Source organism: Salmo salar, chromosome ssa21, assembly GCF_905237065.1.
Source record: "Salmo salar chromosome ssa21, Ssal_v3.1, whole genome shotgun sequence".
In the NCBI taxonomy this organism is placed as follows: Eukaryota; Metazoa; Chordata; class Actinopteri; order Salmoniformes; family Salmonidae; genus Salmo; species Salmo salar.
In genome coordinates this window covers 42,874,373-42,893,830 of record NC_059462.1, presented here as the reverse complement: position 1 = coordinate 42,893,830, position 19,458 = coordinate 42,874,373, and the positions used below count along the sequence as shown (strand labels likewise).

General features: G+C 53.0%; 1 protein-coding gene across 1 annotated transcript in view; it reads left to right on the top strand.

Annotated features, from left to right (window-relative positions):
• LOC106582371 (DNA-binding protein SATB2) overlaps positions 1-19,458 on the top strand; it is a 103,700-nt gene that overhangs the window by 15,486 nt on the left and 68,756 nt on the right. The window contains exon 2 of the mRNA XM_045704812.1: positions 14,247-14,471. Coding sequence (XP_045560768.1) covers positions 14,291-14,471 — 181 coding nt within the window. The 5' untranslated portion in view covers positions 14,247-14,290. The remainder of the gene's footprint in view (positions 1-14,246; positions 14,472-19,458) is intronic.

The following is a 19,458-nucleotide window of genomic DNA, read 5'->3' as shown; positions in this document are numbered from 1 at the left end:
TCTAGTATCTAGTATCTATTTTCTATTTCTATGTCTAGTTTATTGTTTTGACCTTCAATTGGAGGCAGCTGTTCCTCGTTGCCTCTAATTGAAGGTCCTATTTAGTAGGGGTGTTTTTCATGGGGTTTTTGTGGGTAGTTGTTCTTTGTATAGCCTAGTAGCCTTACAGGACTGTTTCGTCGTTGGTTTTGTATACGTGTTTATTTTTGTTTTCCTTCTTCAATAAAAAAGAAGATGAGTATACATATTCCCTCTGCGTTTTGGTCCAATCCCTACGACGCCCGTGACAGTATCACAATGTATGATACAGTAGGATCTTATTTTGAGACAGTTTGGTACAGCAGGGAAAATGTGAATTATTATGTAGGTTATAATTAATGGCTGTTTTTTTGTAGGGGTTGATAAAAAAAAAGTACATTTCAAAATGGAAATTCCAAACTTCAGAAGCCTTGATAAACCTCATACACTACACGTGTCAGAAGTCTAGGTGATGTGGGTAAGGCGGAGTCAGGTGCAGGACACAAAGATGAGTAATAATCGTAACTTTACTCAAAAAAAACAATATTCCATGAAGGAGACAATACTCCAGATCACAAAACGAGACAACTTGACAATAACAAACACGCACAAAACCAAGGGGGAAACCAGAGGGTTAAATAGGGAACAATGATTATGTAATGGAAACCAGGTGTGTACAATGAAGACAAAACAAAACGAAAATGAAACATGGATCGGTGGTGACTAGAAAGCCGGTGACGTCGACCGCCGAACGCCGCCCAAACAAGGAGAGGGACAAACTTCGGTGGAAGTCGTGACAACACGTTTTAAATATCCTGCTCAGGAAAGTTATTCTGCAACAGGGTGATCAAATTCAGATCCTACATCTGTTTCTGGTGAACCTGACAAGGCCAAGTCATCTAACGGTTATATCTGGCCTGTTAGATAGATCCGTTTATTGTTCATGAAATCCGTTGATATAGCGACCTGTCGTAAGAACAGTTAGTAACTTTTGTCAACATACAGTGTATATATTAGAGGTCGACCAATTATGATTTTTCAACGCAATGTGCAATGCCATGTGGTTAGAGCATTGGACTAGTTAACCGTAAGGTTGCAAGATTGAATCCACGAGCTGACAAGGTACAAATCTGTCGTTCTGCCCCTGAACAAGGCAGTTAACTCACCGTTCCTAGGCCGTCATTGAAAATAAGAATGTGTTCTTAACTAACTTGCCTAGTAAAATAAAGGTGTAAAAAAATAAAAATAATCGGCCAAATCGGTGTCCAAAAATACCGATGTCCGATTGTTATGAAAACTTGAAATCGGACCTAATTAATCGGCCATTCCGATTAATCGGTCGACCTCTAGTATATACAATGTGGAAGTGCTTCTTAACCATTACACAACTATCTCTGTGTGTGTGTGTGTGTGTGTGTGTGTGTGTGTGTGTGTGTGTGTGTGTGTGTGTGTGTGTGTGTGTGTGTGTGTGTGTGTGTGTGTGTGTGTGTGTGTGTGTGTGTGTGTGTGTGTGATTGTGTGTGATTGTGTGTGTGCATTCATCTGTGCTTGCATTTGTGTATGCTCTCACATTTTTCCCTGTAAGTCTAGACTAGACGATGGCACTCACCTACGCAAACACCCATAGAGACACACAGCCCCAACTCCAACCCCCTCCCCACAGACACACAGCCTCAACTCCAGCCCCCTCCCCACAGACACACAGCCTCAACCCCACAGACACACAGCCTCAACTCCAGCCCCCTCCCCACAGACACACAGCCTCAACTCCAACCCCCTCCCCACAGACACACAGCCCCAACTCCAACCCCTCCCCACAGACACACAGCCTCAACCCCACAGACACACAGCCTCAACTCCAGCCCCCTCCCACAGACACACAGCCTCAACTCCAGCCCCCTCCCCACAGACACACAGCCTCAACTCCAACCCCCTCCCCACAGACACACAGCCTCAACCCCAGCCCCCTCCCCACAGACATACAGCCTCAACCCCACAGACACACAGCCTCAACTCCAGCCCCCTCCCACAGACACACAGCCTCAACTCCAGCCCCCTCCCCACAGACACACAGCCTCAACTCCAACCCCCTCCCCACAGACACACAGCCTCAACCCCAGCCCCCTCCCCACAGACATACAGCCTCAACCCCACAGACACACAGCCTCAACTCCAGCCCCCTCCCCACAGACACACATTCTCAACTCCAGCCCCCTCCCCACAGACACACAGCCTCAACTCCAGCCCCCTCCCCACAGACACACAGCCCCAACCCCAGCCCCCTCCCCACAGACACATAGCCTCAATCAACCCCAGCCCCCTCCCCACAGACACACAGCCTCAACTCCAGCCCCCTCCCCACAGACACACAGCCTCAACTCCAGCCCCCTCCCCACAGACACACAGGCCTAACTCCAGCCCCCTCCCCACAGACACAGGCTCAACTCCAGCCCCCTCCCCACAGACACAGCCTCAAACCCAGCCCCCTCCCCACAGACACACAGCCCCAACTCCAGACCCCTCCCCACAGACACACAGCCTCAACTCCAGCCCCCTCCCCACAGACACACAGCCTCAACTCCAGCCCCCTCCCCACAGACACACAGCCCCCTCCCCACAGACACACAGCCCCAACTCCAACCCCCTCCCCACAGACACACAGCCTCAACGCCAACCCCCTCCCCACACACACACAGCCTCAAACCCAGCCCCCTCCCCACAGACACACAGCCTCAAACCCAGCCCCCTCCCCACAGACACACAGCCTCAAACCCAGCCCCCTCCCCACAGACACACAGCCTCAAACCCAGCCCCCTCCCCACAGACACACAGCCTCAACTCCAGCCCCCTCCCCACAGACACACAGCCTCAACTCCAGCCCCCTCCCCACAGACACACAGCCTCAACCCCACAGACACACAGCCTCAACCCCACAGACAAACCGCCTCAACTCCAGCCCCCTCCCCACAGACACACAGCCTCAACTCCAGCCCCCTCCCCATAGACACACAGCCCCCCTCCCCACAGACACACAGCCTCAAACCCAGCCCCCTCCCCACAGACACACAGTCTCAAACCCAGCCCCCTCCCCACAGACACACAGCCTCAAACCCAGCCCCCTCCCCACAGACACACAGCCCCAACCCCAGCCCCCTCCCCACAGACACACAGCCTCAACTCCAGCCCCCTCCCCACAGACACACATCCTCAACTCCAGCCCCCTCCCCACAGACACACAGCCTCAACTCCAGCCTCCTCCCCACAGACACACAGCCCCCCTCCCCACAGACACACAGCCTCAATCCAGCCCCCTCCCCACAGGCACACAGCCTCAACTCCAGCCCCCTCCCCACAGACACACAGCCTCAACTCCAACCCCTCCCCACAGACACACAGCCTCAACCCCAGCCCCCTCCCCACAGACACACAGTCTCAACCCCACAGACACACAGCCTCAACTCCAACCCCCTCCCCACAGACACACAGCCTCAACTCCAGCCCCCTCTCCACAGACACACAGCCCCAACTCCAACCCCCTCCCCACAGACACACAGTCTCAACTCCAACCCCCTCCCCAACGACACACAGCCTCAACTCCAGCCCCCTACCCACAGACACACAGCCTCAAACCCAGCCCCCTCCCCACAGACACACAGCCTCAAACCCAGCCCCCTCCCCACAGACACACAGCCTCAACTCCAGCCCCCGCCCCACAGACGCACAGCCTCAACTCCAGCCCCCTCCCCACAGACACACAGCCTCAACTCCAGCCCCCTCCCCACAGACACACAGCCTCAACTCCAGCCCCCCTCCCCACAGACACACAGCCTCAACCCCACAGACACACAGCCTCAACTCCAACCCCCTCCCCACAGACACACAGCCTCAACCCCAGCCCCCTCCCCACAGACACACAGCCCCAACTCCAACCCCTCCCCACAGACACACAGCCTCAACGCCAACCCCCTCCCCACAGACACACAGCCTCAAACCCAGCCCCCTCCCCACAGACACACAGCCTCAACTCCAGCCCCCTCCCCACAGACACACAGCCTCAACACCACAGACACACAGCCTCAACTCCAGCCCCCTCCCCACAGACACACAGCCTCAACTCCAACCCCTCCCCACAGACACACAGCCTCAACCCCAGCCCCCTCCCCACAGACATACAGCCTCAACCCCACAGACACACAGCCTCAACTCCAGCCCCCTCCCCACAGACACACATTCTCAACTCCAGCCCCCTCCCCACAGACGCACAGCCTCAACTCCAGCCCCCTCCCCACAGACACACAGCCCCAACCCCAGCCCCCTCCCCACAGACACACAGCCTCAATCAACCCCAGCCCCCTCCCCACAGACACACAGCCTCAACTCCAGCCCCCTCCCCACAGACACACAGCCTCAACTCCAGCCCCCTCCCCACAGACACACAGGCCTAACTCCAGCCCCCCTCCCCACAGACACAGGCTCAACTCCAGCCCCCTCCCCACAGACACAGCCTCAAACCCAGCCCCCTCCCCACAGACACACAGCCCCAACTCCAGACCCCTCCCCACAGACACACAGCCTCAACTCCAGCCCCCTCCCCACAGACACACAGCCTCAACTCCAGCCCCCTCCCCACAGACACACAGCCCCCTCCCCACAGACACACAGACCCAACTCCAACCCCTCCCCACAGACACACAGCCTCAACGCCAACCCCCTCCCCACACACACACAGCATCAAACCCAGCCCCCTCCCCACAGACACACAGCCTCAAACCCAGCCCCCTCCCCACAGACACACAGCCTCAAACCCAGCCCCCTCCCCACAGACACACAGCCTCAAAACCAGCCCCCCTCCCCACAGACACACAGTCTCAACTCCAGCCCCCTCCCCACAGACACACAGCCTCAACTCCAGCCCCCCTCCCCACAGACACACAGCCTCAACCCCACAGACACACAGCCTCAACCCCACAGACAAACCGCCTCAACTCCAGCCCCCTCCCCACAGACACACAGCCCCAACTCCAGACCCCTCCCCACAGACACACAGCCTCAACTCCAGCCCCCTCCCCACAGACACACAGCCTCAACTCCAGCCCCCTCCCCACAGACACACAGCCCCCTCCCCACAGACACACAGCCCCAACTCCAACCCCTCCCCACAGACACACAGCCTCAACGCCAACCCCCTCCCCACACACACACAGCCTCAAACCCAGCCCCCTCCCCACAGACACACAGCCTCAAACCCAGCCCCCTCCCCACAGACACACAGCCTCAAACCCAGCCCCCCTCCCCACAGACACACAGCCTCAAACCCAGCCCCCCTCCCCACAGACACACAGTCTCAACTCCAGCCCCCTCCCCACAGACACACAGCCCCAACCCCAGCCCCCTCCCCACAGACACACAGCCTCAATCAACCCCAGCCCCCTCCCCACAGACACACAGCCTCAACTCCAGCCCCCTCCCCACAGACACACAGCCTCAACTCCAGCCCCCTCCCCACAGACACACAGGCCTAACTCCAGCCCCCTCCCCACAGACACAGGCTCAACTCCAGCCCCCTCCCCACAGACACAGCCTCAAACCCAGCCCCCTCCCCACAGACACACAGCCCCAACTCCAGACCCCTCCCCACAGACACACAGCCTCAACTCCAGCCCCCTCCCCACAGACACACAGCCCCCTCCCCACAGACACACAGCCCCAACTCCAACCCCTCCCCACAGACACACAGCCTCAACGCCAACCCCCTCCCCACACACACACAGCCTCAAACCCAGCCCCCTCCCCACAGACACACAGCCTCAAACCCAGCCCCCTCCCCACAGACACACAGCCTCAAACCCAGCCCCCTCCCCACAGACACACAGCCTCAAACCCAGCCCCCTCCCCACAGACACACAGTCTCAACTCCAGCCCCCTCCCCACAGACACACAGCCTCAACTCCAGTCCCCTCCCCACAGACACACAGCCTCAACCCCACAGACACACAGCCTCAACCCCACAGACAAACCGCCTCAACTCCAGCCCCCTCCCCACAGACACACAGCCTCAACTCCAGCCCCCTCCCCATAGACACACAGCCCCCTCCCCACAGACACACAGCCTCAAACCCAGCCCCCTCCCCACAGACACACAGCCTCAAACCCAGCCCCCTCCCCACAGACACACAGCCCCAACCCCAGCCCCCCTCCCCACAGACACACAGCCTCAACTCCAGCCCCCTCCCCACAGACACACATCCTCAACTCCAGCCCCCTCCCCACAGACACACAGCCTCAACTCCAGCCTCCTCCCCACAGACACACAGCCCCCTCCCCACAGACACACAGCCTCAATCCAGCCCCCTCCCCACAGACACACAGCCTCAACTCCAGCCCCCTCCCCACAGACACACAGCCTCAACTCCAACCCCCTCCCCACAGACACACAGCCTCAACCCCAGCCCCCTCCCCACAGACACACAGCCTCAACCCCACAGACACACAGCCTCAAACCCAGCCCCCTCCCCACAGACACACAGCCTCAAACCCAGCCCCCTCCCCACAGACACACAGCCTCAACTCCAGCCCCCGCCCCACAGACGCACAGCCTCAACTCCAGCCCCCTCCCCACAGACACACAGCCTCAACTCCAGCCCCCTCCCCACAGACACACAGCCTCAACTCCAGCCCCCTCCCCACAGACACACAGCCTCAACCCCACAGACACACAGCCTCAACTCCAACCCCCTCCCCACAGACACAAAGCCTCAACCCAAGCCCCCTCCCCACAGACACACAGCCCCAACTCCAACCCCTCCCCACAGACACACAGCCTCAACGCCAACCCCCTCCCCACAGACACACAGCCTCAAACCCAGCCCCCTCCCCACAGACACACAGCCTCAAACCCAGCCCCCTCCCCACAGACACACAGCGTCAAACCCAGCCCCCTCGCCACAGACACACAGCCTCAAACCCAGCCCCCTCCCCACAGACACACAGGCTCAACTCCAGCCCCCTCCCCACAGACACACAGCCTCAACTCCAGCACACTCCCCACAGACACACAGCCTCAACCCCACAGACACACAGCCTCAACCCCACAGACAAACCGCCTCAACTCCAGCCCCCTCCCCACAGACACACAGCCTCAACTCCAGCCCCCTCCCCACAGACACACAGCCCCCTCCCCACAGACACACAGCCTCAAACCCAGCCACCTCCCCACAGACACACAGCCTCAAACCCAGCCCCCTCCCCACAGACACACAGCCCCAACCCCAGCCCCCTCCCCACAGACACACAGCCTCAACTCCAGCCCCCTCCCCACAGACACACATCCTCAACTCCAGCCCCCTCCCCACAGACACACAGCCTCAACTCCAGCCTCCTCCCCACAGACACACAGCCCCCTCCCCACAGACACACAGCCTCAATCCAGCCCCCTCCCCACAGACACACAGCCCCAACTCCAGCCCCCTCCCCACAGACACACAGCCTCAAACCCAGCCCCCTCCCCACAGACACACAGCCCCAAACCCAGCCCCCCTCCCCACAGACACACAGCCTCAACTCCAGCCCCCTCCCCACAGACACACAGCCTCAACTCCAGCCCCCTCCCCACAGACACACAGCCTCAACTCCAGCCCCCTCCCCACAGACACACAGCCTCAACTCCAACCCCCTCCCCACAGACACACAGCCCCCTCCCCCCCAACTCCAACAATGACACTATGAGACATGGGTGGCTCTGCTCTGGGTACAGGTCCACAGGCTAACAGGCATTGTCTGGCTCTGGGTTTAATATTTCATATACGCCACATTCTTACACTCTATCCATAATTCACAAAGATTAATGTTTCACCAGATCACCGAATTTGACTGAAAAGGGGTTGTCGTAGACATTCATACTGTTCAGTGAGGCTGCTATTGTTAGTGGCTTTGGTCTGCCTCGTCTCGAGACAGGAAGTTAATAATAGTCAGGACATTGGAGAGGCAGCACAATGTCCTCTGGGGTGCATCAGCCTCCTCCTTGTTGGTACAAGTTGACTTCACTGGGTCTCTACAGTAACAAACATCACATTAACATCACATTAAAGAGGGGAGGAGAGGTTGTATCAAATGAACTAAGAGAGAGGTGAAGAGAGCTGATGTCAGGCTGGCAGGAAGGAAGATACAACGAACGATTCATCTCTGAACCTTATTCACTGTTGCTGCACAACTTCCCATTTACTCTGATATCCTTCCTGGTGGACTACCACACACTGGGCTAGCTAGCTTGCCGGAGGCTCTATTCTGTGTTGTTGTGGTAAAGCCACCAGCCAAGCAATAAGGAGTAAAAAAAATCATCTTAATTACAGGAGGTTGGGAGTCAATTTGTCTCCATGCAGTTTATATTGGAGTAGAGAGTTTAATGGCTGTTCCTAAAGCTGTATACATTAGGCAGTATATTATAGCAAAATAAAGCTTATGTGGCTATTCTATTGTTCTTGAACAGAGCTGCAGGTTGAATTTAAAGGTGTAACCGAGCTATAGACCCCCCCCTGTTGGTGAGCTCCACTGTGTTACCCCCCTCCCCCCCCGTTGGTGAGCTCCACTGTGTTACCCCCCCGTTGGTGAGCTCCAATGTGTTACACCCCCGTTGGTGAGCTCCACTGTGTACCCCCCGTTGGTGAGCTCCACTGTGTACCCCCCATTGGTGAGCTCCACTGTGTTACCCCCCCGTTGGTGAGCTCCACTGTGTATCCCCCGTTGGTGAGCTCCACTGTGTACCCCCCCGTTGGTGCGCTCCACTGTGTACCCCCCATTGGTGAGCTCCACTGTGTTACCCCCCGTTGGTGAGCTCCACTGTGTACCCCCCGTTGGTGAGCTCCACTGTGTACCCCCGTTGGTGAGCTCCACTGTGTTCCCCGTTGGTGAGCTCCACTGTGTACCCTCCGTTGGTGAGCTCCACTGTGTACCCCCCGTTGGTGAGCTCCACTGTGTACCCCCAGTTGGTGAGCTCCACTGTGTACCCCCCGTTGGTGAGCTCCACTGTGTTACCCCCTCGTTGGTGAGCTCCACTGTGTTACCCCCCGTTGGTGAGCTCCACTGTGTTACCCCCGTTGTTGAGCTCCACTGTATACCCCCCTCCCCACCCGTTGGTGAGCTCCACTGTGTTACCCCCCGTTGGTGAGCTCCACTGTGTTACCCCCTCGTTGGTGAGCTCCACTGTGTTACCCCCCGTTGGTGAGCTCCACTGTGTTACCCCCCGTTGTTGAGCTCCACTGTGTACCCCCCTCCCCACCCGTTGGTGAGCTCCACTGTGTTACCCCCCGTTGGTGAGCTCCACTGTGTACCCCCCTCCCCCCCATTGGTAAGCTCCACTGTGTACCCCCTCCCCCCCATTGGTGAGCTCCACTGTGTACCCCCCTCCCCCCATTGGTGAGCTCCACTGTGTACCCCCCTCCCCCCATTGGTGAGCTCCACTGTGTACCCACCTCCCCCCCATTGGTAAGCTCCACTGTGTACCCCCCTCCCCCCATTGGTGAGCTCCACTGTGTACCCCCCTCCCCCCATTGGTGAGCTCCACTGTGTACCCCCCTCCCCCCATTGGTAAGCTCCACTGTGTACCCCCCTCCCCCCATTGGTGAGCTCCACTGTGTACCCCCCTCCCCACCCGTTGGTGAGCTCCACTGTGTTACCCCCCGTTGTTGAGCTCCACTGTGTACCCCCCTCCCCACCCGTTGGTGAGCTCCACTGTGTACCCCCCTCCCCCCATTGGTGAGCTCCACTGTGTACCCCCCCTCCCCCCATTGGTAAGCTCCACTGTGTACCCCCCTCCCCCCCATTGGTGAGCTCCACTGTGTACTCCCCTCCCCCCATTGGTGAGCTCCACTGTGTACCCACCTCCCCCCCATTGGTAAGCTCCACTGTGTACCCCCCTCCCCCCATTGGTGAGCTCCACTGTGTACCCCCCTCCCCCCCATTGGTGAGCTCCACTGTGTACCCCCCTCCCCCCCATTGGTAAGCTCCACTGTGTACCCCCTCCCCCCCATTGGTGAGCTCCACTGTGTACCCCCCCTCCCCACCCGTTGGTGAGCTCCACTGTGTTACCCCCCGTTGTTGAGCTCCACTGTGTACCCCCCTCCCCACCCGTTGGTGAGCTCCACTGTGTACCCCCCTCCCCCATTGGTGAGCTCCACTGTGTACCCCCCTCCCCCCATTGGTAAGCTCCACTGTGTACCCCCCTCCCCCCATTGGTGAGCTCCACTGTGTACTCCCCTCCCCCCATTGGTGAGCTCCACTGTGTACCCCCCTCCCCCCCATTGGTAAGCTCCACTGTGTACCCCCCTCCCCCCATTGGTGAGCTCCACTGTGTACCCCCCTCCCCCCCATTGGTGAGCTCCACTGTGTACCCCCCTCCCCCCATTGGTGAGCTCCACTGTGTACCCCCCTCCCCCCCATTGGTGAGCTCCACTGTGTACCCCCCCTCCCCCATTGGTAAGCTCCACTGTGTACCCCCCTCCCGTTGGTGAGCTCCACTGTTTGGCCCACGCAAAGTTTCTTCTTAATCATGCCAAGGCTAACGTTTTTCATTTATTATTCATTTAGAAATGTCAACTCGTAATTCCTCTTAGACTGGGTGTGTGGACTGGTTTGGTTTCATAGTTGGTGGTGTTTTTCTTTTCTTTAGCGGAGAAATGAGAGGCGATCCCGGTGTGTGAGCCGGGGAGGGGGAAGAGAGGGAGAGACCGCAGTATGAAAACATTGTCTCTTTGTGGGGACTTATGACAGCGTTAGCAGGGAGAGAGAGACTAGGTCTGTGAAAACAATCAGGGGAAGAAGATGGAGATCGTCCCTCGCTTTCAAACACGTCTTATGCTTACTTTTTTTTCCTTTGTCACATTTCTTGTTCCTCCCTCTTGCTCCCAAAATTAGGTCATTCCTATTTTCCTCCCCCACATATCTGTAGTCAGTAAAAGACGTTCAGATATGTCTGTGGTCTAAATAAAATACATCCTCTTAGCCTCCCCCAGTCATCTGTGGTGGGTACCTTTTGTAATTCTCTCTCTCTATCTCTCTGCTCTCTCTCTCTGCTCTCTCTCTCTCTGCTCTGCTCTCTCTGCTCTCTCTCTCTCTCTCTCTGCTCTCTCTCTCTCTGCTCTCTAGTATTACCTTCAATCTTAAGAATATCCTTGCCGTTAGATTAGCTACTGTAGCTAATATTTTACTTGCTTAGCCTAAGATGTTTGAATAGCTGTTCTGCTCTCTCTGTCTCTGTCTCTGTCTCTGTCTCTGTCTCTGTCTCTGTCTCTGTCTCTCTCTCTCTCTCTCTCTCTCTCTCTCTCTCTCTCTCTCTCTCTCTCTCTCTCTCTCTCTCTCTCTCTCTCTCTCTCTCTCTCTCTCTCTCTCTCTCTCTCTCTCTCTCTCTCTCTCTCTCTCTCTCTGGCAGTGTCCAGGGACTAGTATGTAAATAAGGATCTCTGCTCTTTGATACATGGCAGGTGTCATATATGGCTTAGCAGCCTCTTAAACGCACAATACCAGTATGAGAACACAATACCAGTATGAAAGAACAATACCAGTATGAGAGAACAATACCAGTATGAGAACACAATACCAGTATGAGACAACAATAACAGTATGAGAACACAATACCAGTATGAGAACACAATACCAGTATGAGAGAACAATACCAGTATGAGAGAACAATACCAGTATGAGAGAACAATACCAGTATGAGAACACAATACCAGTATGAGAGAACAATACCAGTATGAGAGAACAATACCAGTATGAGAGAACAATACCGCTATGAGAGAACAATAACAGTATGAGAACACAATACCAGTATGAGAACACAATACCAGTATGAGAGAACAATACCAGTATGAGAACACAATACCAGTATGAGAGAACGATACCAGTATGAGAGAATAATACCAGTATGAGAACACAATACCAGTATGAGAGAACAATACCAGTATGAGAGAACAATACCAGTATGAGAACACAATACCAGTATGAGAGAATAATACCAGTATGAGAGAACAATACCAGTATGAGAGAACAATACCAGTATGAGAACACAATACCAGTATGAGAGAACAATACCAGTATGAGAGAACAATACCAGTATTAGACAACAATAACAGTATGAGAGAACAATACCAGTATGAGAACACAATACCACTATGAGAGAACAATACCAGTATGAGAGAACAATACCAGTATGAGAACACAATACCAGTATGAGAGAACAATACCAGTATGAGAGAACGATACCAGTATGAGAGAACGATACCAGTATGAGAGAACAATACCAGTATGAGAGAACAATACCAGTATGAGAGAACAATACCAGTATTAGACAACAATAACAGTATGAGAGAACAATACCAGTATGAGAACACAATACCGCTATGAGAGAACAATACCAGTATGAGAGAACAATACCAGTATGAGAACACAATACCAGTATGAGAGAACAATACCAGTATGAGAGAACGATACCAGTATGAGAGAACGATACCAGTATGAGAGAACAATACCAGTATGAGACAACAATACCAGTATGAGAGAACAATACCAGTATGAGAGAACAATACCAGTATGAGAACACAATACCAGTATGAGAGAACAATACCAGTATGAGAGAACAATACCAGTATGAGAACACAATACCAGTATGAGAGAACAATACCAGTATGAGAACACAATACCAGTATGAGAGAACAATACCAGTATGAGAGAACGATACCAGTATGAGAGAACAATACCGCTATGAGAACAATACAAGTATGAGAGAATAATACCAGTATGAGAACACAATACCAGTATGAGAGAACAATACCAGTATGAGAGAACGATACCGCTATGAGAGAACAATACCAGTATGAGAACACAATACCAGTATGAGAACACAATACGAGCATGAGAGAACAATACCAGTATGATAGAACAATACCAGTATGAGAACACAATACCAGTATGAGAACACAATACGAGCATGAGAGAACAATACCAGTATGAGAGCTTTGGCAGACCAATAATAGTGATCCCAGGACACTGCACTGATGCATCCAGCAATGCACATATGAACAGACTCATGAACACACACACACATACAACAAATGTCACTCCTGACTGACTATGTGAGTGGCGTGGCTAGAGGAGACACAGAGGGATACAGAGAGGGAGACAGAGGAGACAAAGAGGGAGACAGAGGAGAAAAAGAGGGAGAGAGAGAGGAGACAAAGAGGGAGTCAGAGGAGACAAAGAGGGAGAGAGAGAGGAGACAAAGAGGGAGTCAGAGAGGGAGACAGAGAGGAAACAGAGATGAGACGGAGAGGGAGACAGACAGGGAGACAGACAGGGAGAGGGAGACGGAGAGGAGACAGAGAGGAAACAGAGAGGAAACAGAGAGGAGACAGAGAGGAAACAGAGAGGAGACAGAGAGGAAACAGAGAGGAGACAGAGAGGAAACAGAGAGGAAACAGAGAGGAGACAGAGAGGAAACAGAGAGGAAACAGAGAAGAGACAGAGAGGAAACAGAGAGGAGACAGAGAAGAGACAGAGAGGAGACAGAGAGGAAACAGAGAGGAAACAGAGCGGAAACAGAGAGGAGACAGAGAGGAAACAGAGAGGAAACAGAGAGGAGACAGAGAGGAGACAGAGAGGAAACAGAGAGGAAACAGAGAGGAAACAGAGAAGAGACAGAGAGGGAGAGGGAGACGGAGAGGAGACAGAGAGGAAACAGAGAGGAAACAGAGAGGAGACAGAGAGGAAACAGAGAGGAAACAGAGAAGAGACAGAGAGGGAGACGGAGAGGGAGACGGAGAGGAGCCTAACATGTGAGCAATGATGTGCCAAATCTTGATTTAATTCATTATTATAGGGTAAGCATTAGAATAAGCCGCCTCAATATTTGCAACCATAGGTGATAATATCTTTCTTGGAGCTGATCCATCATCAGTACTGTGGAATAATTCGAATGATAAGGGAAGATTTGAATGGAGAAAGCTTTCCTTCGATCCTATCAGTATTGACACATGCCTCAATGACACACTTAGCAAACGTTTTGGGAAATGCATGTTACATCTTCGGCTGTTGGAAAGACGTATTGTTAAAACACTCCTAAGCCTAAATTCAATCGCTATTGGAAAACCTGACCCTGGTCAATTTCTCTCTCTCCCTCCCCCTTCTCTCTCTCTCTCTCTCCTCTCTCTCCTCCTCTTCCTCCTCTCTTACCCTGCTAGGCCCTTACCCTCTGGCATTAGCTCCCCCTGGTGGTTGGAGGGGGATGGAGCGCGGCGGTGGGAAGAGCCCCCGCATGCAGGACAGTCCTGAGTGGGAGCGGCGGGGGGGCAGCCCGGACCTCAGCGGACCCCCGCCAGGGAAGATGGGACGTCTGGAGCGCAACGGGAGCCCCATTGGGCCATGTCTCCTACACCACAACGGCAACCCACACGGACCCCTGGGAGGTATGATACCCCAAAACACACCCACAGATAGATACTGCTTTACACCAATCCAATGCTTTGAAATCCATAATGGGATGTGTGCAAGTGAGGAGAATCAGGATGCAGTCACACTCACAGTGGAGGCCTTCACAGGTCTTAAAAATTGGACCCGTTCCGAAATGGACCTGGGGCTTTTCCATCCGAACCCGATATGCATAAATGAATTAGTACAATATAGAGAACCGTTCCGAATGGACCCGAGGACAACTAGACCCGTTCCATATAGACCTGGTTAGATCCAGACCCGTTCCAATCCAAGCTTTCCCGACTGCATCAAACTGGGAAAAGCTAGATAAGCTAGCTAGATAGCTAGGCTAACTGAGGCTGCATGCACATTCTCATCCTACAGTTACAAACAACTACAACTCCATTCAGAATATTAAGTAGCAGCCTACCTGTTGGCTCTTGGTCGTTGTAGTCTATCCTTCTCCTTTAACATGGAGCGAGGCTCTATGACTGTAGCCTATTGCTGCTTTGGTGACCTATGTTTGGCCAATAACAACAACAAGCTACACGCGCCACTCTCATGAAAAGTAAAGAGCAGCAGCATAAATTATACAATTTCTCTCTCTCTCTACTGCAGCAGTCACATTTGGATCTATAGTGGTACTTCCGGACAAGTCAGTTAAAATTACACATACCCGAGACCTGTGACAATCAGATCAGAGCTGACCCAGAACCGTGACATCATTTAGAAATCTGGATCTGGATCGGGTCTCGGGTATTCTCTAACTCACAGCCCTGACAGTTATGTCTCTTTCTTTGTCTCTGCCTTACTCTCTCTCTCTGGCCCTGACCCTCTGGTAACTGGGGCCAGGACTGGAGTTCTGGCCGCACTCCTGGCCGTAATCGTACTGCACAATGCCATGCACTCTAGAGTTCATGAGGCTCATTGAAGTATTTTCTAGGACTGTATAATAGGATCAATTCACTCCTATACTGTGTAGATCTAGGCTGCTCCATCGGAGTGGGAACTATATAACACTGAGGTTACTGAATAAAGTAGCGCTGTACAAAGCTGATTTATACTCCTCTCTAGGTTATCGATCGCTCCGCATACATAAGGTTCTGAATGTATGAGTGGGAATATCCAGTACAAAAAAATAATATTTGTGTCATTTTCAAAACTTTTGGCCATGTACAGTCAACTTTCCTGCCAGATCTTGACTATGGTGACACCATTTATCAAAATGCAGCAGCCACTACTATTAAACCTTTGGATGCCGTCTACCATAGCACCTTTCACCTTAAATAAAGGTGACAGTTTTAATACCCATCACTGCATCCTGTATCAGAAGGTCAGCTGGACCTAAAGTCCCGTAGATCCCTTCATTACTCCCTTCTCGTTTACAAAGCTCTGCTCCTCAAGCTTCCAACAGACATACAAATCAAATCAAATCAAATGTTATTGGTCACATGCACATGGTTAGCAATGTTAATGTGAGTTTAGCGAAACGCTTGTGCTTCTAGTTCCGACAGTGCAGTAATATCAACAAGTAATCTAACAATTCCCCAACAACTACCGAATACACACAAATCTAAAGGGATGGAATAAGAATATGCACATATAAATGGATGAGTGATGGCCGAGCGGGATAGGCAAGATGCAATATATGGTATAAAATACAGTATATACATGTGAGATGAGTAATGTAAGATATGTAAACATTATTAAAGTGGCATTGTTTAAAGTGACTAGTGATCCATTTATTTAAGTGGCCAATGATTTCAAGTCTGTTTGTAGGCAGCACCCTATCTATGTTAGTGATGGCTGTTTAAGTCTGATGGCCTTGAGATAGAAGCTGTTTTTCAGTCTCTTGGTCCCAGCTTTGATGCACCTGTACTGACCTCGCCTTCTGGATGATAGCGGGGTGAACAGGCAGTGGCTCCGGTGGTCGTTGTCCTTGATGATCTTTTTGGCCTTCCTGTGACATCGGGTGGTGTAGGTGTCATGGAGAGCAGATAGTTTGCCCCCGGTGATGCGTTGTGCAGACCACACCACCCACTGGAGAGCCCTGTGGTTGATGGCGGGGAAGTTGCCGTACCAGGCGGTGATACAGCCTGACAGGATGCTCTCAATTGTGCATCTGTAAAAGTTTGTGAAGGTTTTAGGTGACAAGCCAAATTTCTTCAGCCTCCTGAGGTTGTGTGAGTGGACCATTTCAGTTTGTCCAAGATGTGTACGCCGAGGAACTTAAAATGTTCCACCTTCTCCACTACTGTCCCGTCGATGTGGATAGGGGGGTGCTCCCTCTGCTGTTTCCTGAAGTCCACAATCATCTCCATTGTTCTGTTGACGTTGAGTGAGAGGTTGTTTTTCTGACACCACACTCCGAGGGCCCTCACCTCTTCCCTGTAGACTGTCTCATCGTTGTTGGTAATCAAGCCCACTACTGCTGTGTCGTCTGCAAACTTGATGATTGAGTTGGAGGCATGCTTGGCCACACAGTCATGGGTGAACAGGGAGTACAGGAGGGGGCTGAGCACGCACCCTTGTGGGGCCCCAGTGTTGAGGATCAGCAAAGTGGAGATGTTGTTTCCTACCCTCACCAACTGGGGGTGGCCCATCAGAAAGTCCAGGACCCAGTTGCACAGGGCGGGGTTGAGACACAGGGCCTGAAGCTTAATGATGAGCTTGGAGGGTACTATGGTGTTGTATGCTGAGCTGTAGTTAAGGAACAGCTTTCTTACATAGGTATTCCTCTTGTCCAGATGGGATAGGGCAGTGTGCAGTGTGATGGTGATTGCATCATCTGTGGACCTGTTGGGGGTGGTATGCAAACTGAAGTGGGTTTAGGGTGTCAGGTAAGGTAAGAGGTGATATGATCCTTGACTAGTCTCTCAAAGCACTTCATGATGACAGAAGTGAGTGCTACGAGGTGATAGTCATTTAGTTCAGTTATCTTTGCCTTCTTTGGTACAGGAACAATGGTGGCCATCTTGAAGCATGTGGGGACAGCAGACTGGGATAGGGAGAGAGTGAATATGTCAGTGAACACATCAGCCAGCTGGTCTGCGCATGCTCTGAGGACACGTCTAGGGATGCCGTCTGGGCCAGAAGCCTTGCGAGGGTTAACACGTTTAAATGTCGAATGCCGCCATCTATCCACGGTTTCTGTTTAGGGTAGGTTTTGATAGTCACAGTGGGTACAACATCTCCAATGCACTTCCTTATAAACTCACTCAGTCAGCGTATAAATCGATGTTATTCTCTGATGCTTCCCAGAACATTTCCCAGTCTGCGTGATCAAAACAATCTTGAAGCATGGATTCCGATTGGTCAGACCAGCGATGAATGGTTCTAGTCACGGGTACATCCTGTTTGAGTTTCTGCCTATAAGACGGTAGGAGCAAGACATACCTCACTTCCTTGTTGAATTATAAAAATATGAGATACCAAACCCATTCGCAGAGTTAACTCTTGAGGTCCCGCTTGTCTCCACAAAGTGTGATAAATGCGCCTTTAGTTTTAATGCACCACAGTTATGGAATACATTACAAAACAAATTCCACCTGGATTCCCTGGTGCCGATAGGGCAGTTTAAAACTATGTTGTTAAATGAGTAATGTCTTTTTTGCTGTCTTGATGTCATTTTTGTCCTCAGGGCACCATTGTAAATGAAACAATGATCTCAATTAGGTTCCCCTGAATAAATAAAAGTTAATAAATAAAATGAAATAAAATAAAGGGAAAAGGGGGTGATGGGGAGAGTGGGAAAGGGGAGAGGTGATGGGGAGAGGGGAGATGGGGAGTGGGAAGAGGTGATGGGGAGAGTGGGAAAGGGGAGAGGGAAGAGGTGATGGGGAGAGTGGGAAAGGGGAGAGGGAAGAGGTGATGGGGAGAGTGGCTAAGGGGAGAGGGAAGAGGTGATGGGGAGAGTGAGAAAGGGGAGAGAGAAGAGGTGATGGGGAGAGTGGGAAAGGGGAGAGGGAAGAGGTGATGGGGAGAGTGGGAAAGGGGAGAGGGAAGAGGTGATGGGGAGAGTGAGAAAGGGGAGAGGGAAGAGGTGATGGGGAGAGTGGGAAAGGGGAGAGGGAAGAGGTGATGGGGAGAGTGGGAAAGGGGAGAGGGAAGAGGTGATGGGGAGAGTGGGAAAGGGGAGAGGGAAGAGGTGATGGGGGAGAGGGGAGATGAGGGGGAGAGGGGATATGGGGATAAGGGGAGAGGGGAGACGGGGAAAGGGTAGATGGGGAGAGGGGAGAGGTGATAGGGGGAGGGGGAGAGGGGATATGGGGAGAGGGGAGAGGTGATGGGGATAGTGGGAGAGAGGAGAGGTGATGGAGGGAGGGAGAGAGGGCATGGGGAGAGGTGATAGGGGGAGAGGGCATACTAACAAGATCTGGAGGAAAGGGAGGACAGAGTGATAGATACTGAGAGTAACTGAGTTACAGCAAGAGAGAACTACAAGAGAGTGGGGAAAATGAGAAAGGTGTTGGAAAGGAGACGAGGTAGGGGATGAGAGAGAGAGGGAGGGAGAGAGAGAGGGAGAGAGAGGGATAGAGAGAGGGGGATAGAGCGAGAGAGAGGGAGAGAGAGAGGGGAAGAGGGAGAGGGAGAGAGGGAGAGAGAGGGAGAAATGGAGGGAGAGAGAGAGGGAGAGAGGGATAGAGAGAGAGAGGGAGAGAGAGGGGGAGAGAGAGAGGGGAAGAGGGAGAGGGAGAGAGAGGGAGAGAGAGAGGGAGGGAGATGGAGAGAGAGGGGAAGAGGGAGAGAGAGGGAGAGAGAGGGAGGGAGAGAGAGAGGGGAAGAGGGAGAGGGAGAGAGAGAGGGGGAAAGAGAGAGAAGGGGGAGAGAGAGGGGAGGGGGAGAGAGGGGAAGAGGGAGAGGGAGAGAGAGAAGGGGGAGAGAGAGGGGGAGGGGGAGAGAGAACAAGAGAGAGATGGAGGGGATAGAGAGAGATAGAGGGAGGGAGGGAAAGAGAGGGGGAGAGTGTGAGAGAGAGAGAGG